General features: G+C 39.9%; 1 protein-coding gene across 1 annotated transcript in view; it reads left to right on the forward strand.

Annotated features, from left to right (window-relative positions):
• Positions 1–310: 310 nt before the first annotated feature.
• Gnptab (N-acetylglucosamine-1-phosphate transferase subunits alpha and beta) overlaps positions 311–12,539 on the forward strand; it is a 98,898-nt gene continuing 86,669 nt past the window's right edge. Inside the window, exons 1-3 of the mRNA XM_068231106.1 lie at positions 311–550; positions 651–898; positions 4,804–4,997. Of these exons, the coding sequence (XP_068087207.1) occupies positions 419–550; positions 651–898; positions 4,804–4,997 (574 nt within the window). The 5' untranslated portion in view covers positions 311–418. The remainder of the gene's footprint in view (positions 551–650; positions 899–4,803; positions 4,998–12,539) is intronic.

The following is a 12,539-nucleotide window of genomic DNA, read 5'->3' on the forward strand; positions in this document are numbered from 1 at the left end:
CAGTATGGCATTGTATATTCCTGATCCGTCTTCCTTAAATTAAATTATATGTCTCAACATTTGAAATAGGTGTGAAAAGAATTTTTATTAAGCCTGTGCTAAGATCCAAAGGTTGGTGAAAAATCAGTCCTTCCATCCTCCGAATGGAGAATCGTCAGTACATATAGGCCTAATGCGGAGTATAATCGTACTTGTACCCAAAATTGCCTTTAACTTGAAACGAAAACTTCCAAAAAATATTCACTTTGATATAAACTATATATTACAGGATAAAACACCAGGCATATAGTAGGTAATTTTGTATTTCATTGAGGGAGAAATTTCCCTTCTGACAATATTGACACTTGCAGTATAGTACAGTAGTAACATGCGATGAATTTTAAATTCTAAAATGCGGAATCGGCATTTATAGAAGGTCATGTTATTTATTATGAACACATGGAAGATTCTTCAGAGGCGAACATACGATATTTTATCCAACAAATATTCCCTTCTCATTATCTTGCTTGCTTTTACCACAATATTTGTGTCTGTCATTCAGTTTGGTGAGGTTAGTTGTATATTCGTTTTGAAAATACTTCTTGTGCTAATGCTGTGTATACATTTAAACAGTGAATTATTTACTTTACCGTACTTAATATTTTTTAAAGGTATGGATGATATGGAGCCAGGAGAAATACGATGCTATGTTCAATTCCTTCAGTGATAATGTCATTGGCAAATCCCTGCAACATAAATTATGCCAGACACTTCCCATAGACGTTGTGTACACCTGGGTGAATGGATCAGATCCACTTCTACTGGAGCAGCTACAGAGTTATCGTCAAAAGCTACAAGAGGAAACTTCAGCGCGGTGCCCATATCAACACTGTGTTCCGTCGCATTTTGCTGCCTTCAGGTGCATATTTATTTGTATAACAGTCATGTTTACTGAGAATATGTTCACTTAGTAAGCAAAAGTTAAGACTGGTCTTGTGTGGCAACTATAAGACCAGTCATGCTTACTGCTGTAAGTATTGTGTCAGGCTGATGGTTAACCTAAGCAAATTGGTGACTTTCCATCTAGGCTTGCTTGGGAGACTTATTGGATTCCTTTTTTTTATGCTGCTAATGTCTCATTTCTAATTTGGAGTCACTGTTTTGTTTCTCATGCTACATAATATTAATCTTATATTATTGTGTGCGACTTGTTTGTAACTGTTTCCCACTCTCTCATGTCAAGAACTTCAGTTTCATGAAGAATCAGAGAAGAGATGTTTGGAAGAATCTTTCAGTTTCCAGTGACATATTAAGAAATTACTTTCTAGGGGAACTTTGGAGTTTTTAGTAGGCAATCTGTGTGTATGGTTGTCATTATTAAAGAAAAGTCTCCTCCTATCGCTGAGCCTAATGTGGCAAACACTTTAGGCATGGTAGCCAAGTGATATTGTCACTACCAAGGGAGGTGGTTGTGCGGTTAGGATCGCACAACTGTGAGCTTGGATTTGGGAGATAGTGGGTTCAAACGCCACAGTCGGCAGCCCTGAAGGTGGTTTTCCATAGTTTCCCCATTTTCACACCAGGCAAATACTGGGAATATACCTTAACTAAGGCCACTTTCTTCCCATTCCTAGCCCACTTCTATCCCATGGTCACCATAAGACCTATCTGTGTCACTGCAACATAAAGCAACTTGTAAAAAAAAAAATTTTGTCACTGGCTTCTCTTGCATATGGTTTGCAGAGTATAAAAAACTTGCGATCTCAAGCTCATGAGTAGCACAAGAATTCACTCCCGAAATTCAAACTTTCAATTACGAGCGTATATTGCCTTCGTGAAGCCTCATCTGTGGCAAGGAAACGTCTGTGTTTTCCACCACGATAACACCCCAGCTTGTCATTGAGTGAGCCATTGTTCAAATCCTAGCCAATGCTTGTGAGACTTTTAGATTCCTGTGGTTAGGATTTCAAGTGATATTGGAGATTCTGTGACTATGACTCTTAATATCATTTTGGGATATAAAACTACAAGCTTGCTTGCTTTACTTTGGCCTCCCTCAGTCTTAAGTGTCCTGAAAGCCCTTGCCTTTTCCAATACAAGAATCATAGTACCACACACACATTGCTGTGATAGAGACTCACAAACTATTTACTGACTTAGAAAGAAATATAGGAGTACAATATTTCTTCAGATGTTTATAATGAGCTGTAATTGTTCTCAAGGAAATATCGTGGGTCTGTTAATATAAAGAAAAAAATAAAATTTTATCATTCTTGGTTACCTACAACAGGACATTACTCTGATGATTGAATAACAAAAGAGTGCTCACATCAGTCTGGCATCTTGGCTGAATGGTCAGCATAATGATCTTCAGTTCAGAGGGCCCTGGGTTCAATTTCCAGCCAGAAATTTGAACCTTATCTAGTAGGCCTCCAGGAACAGCAGCTAATAGCGCTAACCATTACAGAATGGAGGTGGACATTCTACTGTAAGTGATGGCATGTTGAGCTGGAACATCAGCATTTCACTAAAGAATGTGCTTTACAGCTCAAGAATAAATCCTTGTAGGATAGCAAGATTGTGAGGTGATTGGCTGAACCTTCATAGAACTAGGAGTGTATCATATATGTACTTCGTCAGTACTTCCAAAACTTTCCTGTTTGAGCACCAACTTCAATCAATCGTCAATCAATCAATCAATCAATCAATCAATCAATCATTGATCTGGATTTAGGGCAGTCCCCTAGGTGGCAAGACTCCCTAGCTGTTGTTTTCCTGGCCTTTTCTTAAATGATTGCAAAGAAGCTGTAGCCTAGATATTATCTCCTTCATTTTTCTCATTTATTATTTTTCATTACCGATAGTGGTCCACTTGTGAACAGTCTGTAATGTCTGTTTCAATACCAAGGCTTCTTCCTAAAATTTTGAAGAATCACCGAGTGTTGCTGTAGTTCCCCTAATCTGTTGACGCTCAGGTACTGTTAATTCTGTCAGAAGTTATGTTTGTCTTCTGAAAGTAGATGTTTTAGTAAACTATTAAATGAGTGGCTCAGTGCCAGAGGTAACTAAGCGCCATCATGACTCATTTTTACATTTTCAGTGTAATAAGTAGAAAGGATCGTATTCTATCCATGCCACTTATGACTAACCACCTTACTGTTTCTGTAACATGCTGCTACCAGTGAGGAAGTCTGGCACTATAAAGACAACTGTGATGTGTGAGCCATGCATTACTAAGTGCTGAGATTGTGGTGATATTACATGAGAGCTCATCGGTATCCGACTTATGCACTGCTAGTGATGATGATAAGACATATCAGATGGAAGAAAATATCTCTACTAATGAATCAGGTATGCCCGATGTCTTTACATCAGAAAAATTGGTTGACTGTCATTGCATCAGCAGAAAAGAATAATTCTCATTTCCATGTCATCACTCACATCAACAGCAGCATGTTCTATTCCTGCAAACAACTCCAGAATAAGATCACTAACAGGAAAACATCTATCACAAGACAAAAAGTGCAGTGGTTTCAGATTCAACACATTGTTCTCTATGAAGACAGTCCACTTAAGTTCACAGCTTTCTAAAACTTTCAAGAACTTTTTCCAGTGACCGTTGATCTGAGTAAGAGAACAGTTGTTGCCCAAGTGGATTTAGGGGCACAACCCGACTCTTCGGTCCTCAAGGGCACAATATAATGACTTTAAAAAAAGACTGACCTAATGGAGATGAGGTATATCCCTCCCATTCATCATCAGTTCTACAGAAATCTGACAACACTGGAGAGATCAGGATGAAAGGGCATATTATAGTTTAATTCCTGTAATAGTGTATGTGCAATTATTCAAAGAGCCAAAAATAGCATAATTTGTAAAATTTGTAGTACTGATATGCATACTAGCTTAAGAGTAACATTGGAATACTTTTCATTATGAAAGAGGATATTTTTCTCCTTGTTCAGGTGCTTCAATAAATAATTTTGGAAGCTGCTATAATTTTAAATCCCTTGTTGATTCTATCTTTCATTTACTTAAAATGTGGCAGATGGTGCTTAAGTCACCTCTGGCACTGAGCCCTCCCAACTATCTGATGCTCTTACATAGATAATAAGATACTCAGAACTGTGTGGAGGTGGTGGTGAGGGTAATTATAGAAAGGAAGAACAACTGGGCAACCTTCCTGTTTTAACACGAATAAGACAAACAAAAAAAGAAAGTGGATGATGTCTGATCTTTCAAAGGAGGGTATTGATAAAACAAAGGGTAGGGCCATGAAGTGCATAAAATTAAAAGACTTGCTCACCCTCGTAAACCTTAATACCGTCGGGGTTGGAAGAGAACAAGAGTTACCAAGAGTGGTCAAATAGGTGTAAATGGAAGCAGTGCTAGATTCGACTAAGGCCCTGTGGTTCCCCTTGTAGTTACTTCTTCTAATAAACAGGGGGTACTGTGGATGTATTCTACATTTTCCCCCTTCCCTTGTCCATAGCAAGTAGAAAAAAATTTAAAACCAGGAGCATTGGAGTAAAAACTTATGAGTTCTGTTTGATGTCCAAACTTGCTACAATCAGTCCTCATCAATTCACCTGTTTTAGATTTCCTCTGGATAGGGCAGTGTATCGAAGTGCTTCACTTTATTCTTCCTTGCTACCATTTTTGCAACTGTGATAAAACCTCTGACACTATGGTCAGTTCTGTTTCATCTTGGTGTAAACTGGCCTCTGGCTTTTTCAGCTTTCATTATTGCTATCTTGATAATTACTAAAAACTCAGTGGGTACTTGATTAAAATGTAAAAATGGTTTTAATTTTTTAATTTTAGGGAATGGGTTTCTACCACAAGCAGTCAGCCTTCATGGAAACGAATTCATGTTTTAAATGGAGGCCCAAATCAACCCATGTCAAATTGGACACTGGTTGACTTCACAACCATTGAAGAAGCCATGGAGGCTACTCACCATAAATTGGATGTTGGAAGCGTGAATGCTACTTTACATCTTGCTCATTGGACAACAGGTAAACAAAAAATATCAGTCAAAGTCAGTCACTTATTCAAAATACAGCTAGACATGACCACACTACAATTACATTATTGGGCATTTTCATTTGTGCAGTCATGGGTAAAGTACAAGAAAAAAGTAATTGGGTTGAATTACAGTTACCTGAAATCTATTTTACTCAGTTACAAATTACTTTTTCAACTAGTAATCAGTAAAATTACAATTACTTCAAAGAATGCCAGTTATGATGTCATTTTAAGAACATCCCCAACAGTGGATATTGTAGGTAACGTATTATGTCTGGATGTACTGGAGAGGTAATAAAGTACTTCATCCAGCACTGTTGAAGTTACTGGTTCTGCTCTATTAGGAAAAAAATCTTCAACACAGACTTTTTTTTTTTTGCATGAATTTGGAATGATACAAAAGTTCGTGCTTGTTGCTTGTTGTTTTAAGGGGCCTAACATCAAAGGTCATCAGCCCACAAAAGTTTGTAAGGGAAAATATACTAGTCTCAGTAGTTCAATATTTCCATAAATCCAAGCTGAAAATTTTGAATTAAAAAAAAAAAAAAAAAAATCATCAGTTTTCAGTGCACGAGTGCCTTATACGAGGCAAAAACTGAACACAACACATGGGAGAGTGACCTCGAACGCACTCTGGCAGTTCACCTACTCTTTTCCACAACTCTGTCCTCGCCTACATCGTGCCTTGTTTTAAAATTAATCAGTTGTATCTTTGACCATATTGTTTGTCCACATGTTGTAGTTCCCTACGTTTGTTCGAGCAGTTAATGTTTCGTTTTCATTCACTATGAGTGCTGACAAAAGTATAAAACAAGCATTTTGAAAGTGAAGTTTGAGGCATTAAGAAGATTTTACAAGAGTAATACAGTTAAAAATCTTGCCCCGGAATATGGTGCAGTCGGCGATTGGCGCTGGAACAGAAATAAAACGTTTTCATCTAACAAGTGCTCTGCTCATTCTTTCTACCAAAAGTCACTGCAAAAATCCAGATAACGAGCTTGATAGCTGCAGTCGCTTAAGTGCGGCCAGTATCCAGTATTAGGGAGATAGTGGGTTTGAACCCCACTGTTGGCAGCCCTGAAGATGGTTTTCCGTGGTTTCCCATTTTCACACCAAGTAAATGCTGGGGCTGTACTTTAAGGTCACGGATGCTTCCTTCCCACTCCTAGTCCTCTCCTCTCCCATCGGCGCCATAAGACCTATCTGTGTCAGTGCGACGTAAAGCACCATGCAAAAAATAATCCAGATACAAAAAACGTGTGAGACACTGTAGGCCTACATGTAGATTATTCAGTACCGAGCTTGATAGCTGCAGTCGCTTAAGTGTGGCCAGTATCCAGTATTCGGGAGATAGTGGGTTCGAATCCCACTGTCGGCAGCCCTGAAGATGGTTTTCCGTGGTTTCCCATTTTGACACCAGGCAAATGCTGGGGCTTAATTAAGGCCACGGACGCTTCCTTCCCACTCCTGGGCCTCTCCTGCCCCATCGTCGCCATAAGACCTACCTGTGTCGGTGCGACGTAAAGCAACTAGCAAAAAAAAAAATTATTCAGCAAAGGCAAGTTGGAAGCCGACTTTCAGAGCCAGTCCTTCAGGAAAACCAGTTTAGAAACTGATTGAAGGAAAATGGCTCACAGTTCTGGCTGGGCCAACACTTTGGGAAATCGGTCTGTCACATACACAGTTAAAATAAAAAAAGTGTTAGGATGGACCAGGAAATATTTAAAATAAAAATGACTTTGTACCACAGGTGAAGAAGTTTCTGATGAGGAAGGTTTGTCATGCAAAGCAGTTTAACACTAGACAATGCAGGCTCACACCTACACTGCAAAGTGATGCAGAGTGATGGTATCTGTACCTTATTTATGCTGCTTAATGCAACTAGTTTAATTGAGTTTACTAGAGTTCTGGAATGCCTCAAAAAAGAAAATAAATCTGTGCCAGTTGCGAAAATCTCTTCTTCGAGCAACAGAAGAAGAGGATAGCAGTGTTGGGGCTTTAAAACAAATAACAGTGAAAGGCATTGTCTTCTTGGGTGGCTAAGCCATGGAGTGGAATAATGTCAGAAATATTAGATAAGTTATGGAACAAAATTTCGAAGGAAGTGAGGAGGAGAACAACGATGAAGATGACCAGTCGTTATCTGACCATCTTAAAAATTTCCAGGTTGTGAGAGCACTGACAAGGCAGATATTGTGGAGCAGTTAAACAGTGATGAACAGCTGGAAATTACAGATGCCTCTATCATAGAAATTATGAGTGCACCAACACAGTTTGAAAGTGATGAGGATGTGACAGATACCATGCTGCTGATGAGGCATTGCGAGGGGCATGCTGCACAAGAGGCAGCTGTGTGTTATGTTGAACAACAGCGTGAGGCGACTCTACTTTTTAGATGGTAACATGCTGCTCGGAAACGGTGCAGTTCATTAAAGCAGAAGACACTTCACAATTTAAAAAAAAAAATGTAATGTAATATTTAACTTAAGTAGTTTTTTTATTTTCAAAGCACACTTGACAATTCGTTTTAGTGTAAGGTGATCTGTATGTTTTTGTTTTCTAAACTACTGTGTTGTTATAAGTAATTTTTTTTTTGGTGTACACAGGCTTTTAAAAATGTAATTTTGTAAGTTTGAGTTTTTCTATAGTTTGAGTTAGTCTCAGTCCAACCACCTCAAATTACTGAGCGTCTACTGTATTTAAAAAAAATTGCATACAGTAGATACTAAAACCTTTTCATGGTTATCTTCATCATCACTCCTCTTCCCTGTTTCTGCTTCCGTGCAATGTATATTGATTATTAGAATGTAATGATTGTGATTTTATTTCAACAAGTAAATTGCAAGTAAAAATTACTTTGGATTACAAGGAAAAATTACTAAGAAAGTATTTGTTAGGCCTACATTAATAGTCGACACCGTGCCACCCTATACTCACTACATTCAGGAAAGGGGGGAAGTGTAGAAGACAGATGGTCTAATGTTTTAAGGGGAAGGGCATTGCAGGCTAAGGACCTTTTTCAGGATCAGAATTCAGGACAGGTGTCTGTCAGAAATCTGTACGAGTCTCTGCAGGTAGAACAACAGAGGGAAGATGAGGAACAGGGAACTGTTGCTGAGAAGTCTGGAAGTAGGAGGAAAGGAAAAGGTAGGAAAGGCAAATGTAGAGGACAGGATAGGAAAAGACAGGTGGAACAGGGGCATGGGAGGGAGAAAAGGGAGGAGGAAGTAACTTCTGCAGCCATCAGGAAAGATAGGGTTGACCAGGAGGGGAGAGGATCTAATGAGATGGGTAGGGTTGAGGCTCTGGTCATTGTTAGACATGTGGGGAATGTGTGCGGAGGAAAGAGAACCAGGGTAGAGTGTTATCCAGGAATTAGGTTAAGACAAATGTTTAGGAAATTAGAAGAGAAGGTGGTAGTGTTTCACGTTGATACCAGCAATGTAAGGCAGGCAGGTATAAGTACCAACATAGTTGGGGATGTGTGGGACCTGGTAAATGCAGCACAGGTGAAGTTTAAGAAAGCGGAGATTGCTATCAGTGGAATACTGTGTGGGAGGGATACTGACTGGAGGGTGATTGGGGATTTAAATGAAACTATGGAGTGGGTATGTGGGAAACTGGGAGCAAGATTTCTAGATCCTAATTGGGTGGGTAGAAGATACGGATCTGCGCTCAGATGGCCTTCACTTAAACCGCAGTGGTATGTGTAAGTTAGGAAATTTGTTTAGAAGGGTTATAGGGAGGTACATTCAGAGGAACGGGGTGGTTTAGGGAGCGGTGATAAAGGTACAGGGATCTGGAAGTCAAGTACGAATGACATAAAAATGTTAGTGTTGAACTGTAGAAGTACTGTAAAGAAAGGAATAGAATTAAGTAATTTAATAGATATATCCTCCTCTGCGATCCATGTGACCTTGCCGCGCTAAGAAGGCTTGCGCGTCCCAATGAAGGAGATAGCCAAGCTGCAGGTGCAACCAATCGGATGGGTATCCTTCGAGAGACCAGACTAACAAATGGTTCATCAAAAGGAGGGTAGCAGCCTTTCCAAAGTTACAAGGGCGGCAGTCTCGATGATTGACTGTTGTTGTTGTTGTTGTTGTTGTTTGAGTCATCAGTCCATAGACTGGTTTGATGCAGCTCTCCATGCCACCCTATCCTGTGCTAACCTTTTCATTTCTATGTAACTATTGCATCCTACATCTGCTCTAATCTGCTTGTCATATTCATACCTTGGTCTACCCCTACCGTTCTTACCACCTACACTTCCTTCTAAAACCAACTGAACAAGTCCTGGGTGTCTAAGATGTGTCCTATCATTCTATCGCTTCTTCTCGTTAATTTTAGCCAAATCGATCTCCTCTCACCAATTCGATTCAGTATCTCTTCATTCGTGATTCGATCTATCCATCTCACCTTCAGCATTCTTCTGTAACACCACATTTCAAAAGCTTCTATTCTCTTTCTTTCTGAGCTAGTTGTCGTCCATGTTTCACTTCCATACAATGCCACGCTCCACACGAAAGTCTTCAAAAACGTCTTTCTAAATCCGATATCAATGTTTGAAGTGAGCAAATTTCTTTTCTTAAGAAAGCACTTCCTTGCTTGTGCTAGTCTGCATTTTATGTCCTCCTTACGTCTGCCATCGTTAGTTATTTTACTACCTAAGTAACAGTATTCATCTAAAAATCACAGGAATAGAACCAGCTTTTGGGTGGTTAGGCCGTGTGCATTATGCAGAGTTTCGTCCAGACGTGCCATTTGGACTCATCAGCTGGAATGGCACGCCCCTCCAGGACTCTGCTTAGCAGTGGCAGACCAAACTGTGTGGCCCTGCCGTGTTAGCAAATCAAGTTTGCTAACCTGCTGATGAGTCCAAATGGCACGTCTGGACGAAACTCTGCATAATGCACACGGCCTAACCACCCAAAAGCTGGTTCTATTCCTGTGATTTTAAGATCTGCGGCCGTGAAAGCCTTTTTTGATAATATTCATCTACTTCCTTTAAGACTTCATTTCCTAATCTAATATTTCCTGCATCACCTGCCTTCATTCGACTGCACTCCATTACTTTTGTTTTGGACTTATTTATTTTCATCTTTTACTCCTTACCCAAGACTTCATCCATACCATTCAGCAACTTCTCGAGATCTTCTGCAGTCTCAGATAAAATAACAATATCATCGGCAAATCTCAAGGTTTTGATTTCCTCTCCTTAGACTGTGATTCCCTTTCCAAATTTCACTTTGATTTCCTTTACTGCCTGTTCTATGTAAACACTGAAAAGGAGAGGGGACAAACTGCAGCCTTGCCTCACTCCTTTCTGGATTGCTGCTTCTTTTTCAAAGCCCTTGATTCTTATCACTGCAGACTGATTTTTATACAGATTGTAGATAATTCTTCGTTCTCGGTATCTGATCCCTATCGTCTTCAGAATCATAAATAGATTGGTCCAATCAACATTATTGAATGCCTTTTCTAGATCTACGAATGCCATGTACGTGGGCTTGTCCTTCTTGATTCGATCCTCTAAGATCAGACGTAAAGTCAGGATTGCTTCACGTGTTCCTACATTTCTTCTGAAGCCAAATTGATCTTCTCCCAACTCAGCTTCAACTTGTTTTTCCATTCTTCTGTAAATAATACGTGTTAAAATTTTGCAGGCATGAGATACTAAACTAATGGTGCGGTAGTTTTCACACCTGTCAGCACCGGCTTTCTTGGAAATAGGTATAACAACATTCTTCCGAAAATTGGATGGGACTTCTCCTGTCTCATACATCTTGCACACTAAATGAAATAACCTTGCCATGCTGGTTTCTCCTAAGGCAGTCAGTAATTCAGAGGGAATGTCATCAATTCCAGGTGCCTTGTTCCTATTGAGGTCACTCACAGCTCTGTCAAACTCTGACCTCAAAATTGGGTCTCCCATTTCATCAGCATTAACAGCCTCTTCATGTTCCAGAACCAAATTATCTACATCTTTACCTTCATACAACTGTTGGATATGCTCCTGCCATCTTTCTGCTTTGTCTTCTTTTCCTAGAAGTGGCTTTCCATCTGAGCTCTTAATATTCATACACCTAGATTTCCTTTCTCCAAAGGTTTCCTTGATTTTCCTGTATGCAGCATCTACCTTTCCCAGGACCATACAGCCTTCAACATCATTGCACTTCTCCTTCAGCCATTCTTCCTTAGCTACCTTGCACTTTCTATCCACTTCATTCTTTAATCGCCTGTATTCTTTTCTGCCCTCTTCATTTCTAGCATTCTTGTATTTTCGTCGTTCATCAATCAGTTCTAGTATCTCCTGAGTTATCCACTGATTCTTAGTTGATCTTTTCTTCCTTCCTAACATTTCTTCAGCAGCCCTACTGACTTCATTTTTCATGACTCTCCACTCTTTCTCTATAGTGTTTCCTTCAGCCTTTTCATGTAGTCCTTGTGCAACATGTTCCTTGAAGCAATCCCGCACACTCTTTTCTTTCAACTTGTCTAAATCCCATCTTTTTGCATTCTTTCCTTTCTTCAATTTCTTCAACTTCACATGGCATTTCATGACCAACAAGTTGTGGTCAGAGTCCACGTCTGCTCCTGGGAAAGTTTTGCAATCCAACACCTGGTTTCTGAATCTCTGCCTAATCATAATGAAGTCTATTTGATACCTTCCAGTGTCTCCAGGTCTCGTCCACGTATGCAGCCATCGTTTGTGGTGTTTGAATCAAGTATTGGCAAGGACTAAATTATGATCAGTGCAGAATTCAACCAGCCGACTTCCTCTTTCGTTCCTTTGTCCCAATCGAAATTCTCCTACTGTACTACCTTCTCTTCCTTGGCCTACCACTGCATTCCAGCCTCCCATCACAATTAGATTCTCGTCACCTTTTACATATTGTATTAAATCTTCTATCTCCTCATATATTCTTTCGATTTCTTCATCATCCGCTGAACTAGTAGGCATATAGACCTGCACTATTGTGGTGGGCATTGGTTTGGTGTCTGTCTTGACGACAATAATTCTTTCACTATGCTGGTCATAGTAGCTTACCTGCTGCCCTATTTTCTTAATTATTAAACCAACTCCTGCATTTCCCCTGTTTGACTTTGTGTTGATAATTCGGTAGTCGCCTGACCAAAAATCCTGTTCTTCCTGCCAACGTACTTCTCTTATACCAACTACATCTAACTTTAGCCTATCCATCTCCATTTTCAGATTCTCTAACCTACCACAACGATTCAAACTTCTAACATTCCACGCTCCGACTCACAGAATGTCAGTATCCATCTTCCTGATGATCGCCCCCTCTCGTGTAGTCCCCACCCGGAGATCCGAATGGGGGACTAGTTTACCTCCGGAATATTTTACCCGGGAGGAAGCCATCATCAGTACATCATTCATACAGAGAGAGCTGCATGTCCTCGGGAGTTAGTTACGGCTGTAGTTTCCCGTTGCTTTCAGCCATGTAGCAGTATCAACACAGCTAAGCCATGTTGAGTATTATTACAAGGCCATATCAGTCAATCATCTAGAC

The sequence above is a fragment of the Anabrus simplex genome, chromosome 1 (genome assembly GCF_040414725.1).
Source record: "Anabrus simplex isolate iqAnaSimp1 chromosome 1, ASM4041472v1, whole genome shotgun sequence".
In the NCBI taxonomy this organism is placed as follows: Eukaryota; Metazoa; Arthropoda; class Insecta; order Orthoptera; family Tettigoniidae; genus Anabrus; species Anabrus simplex.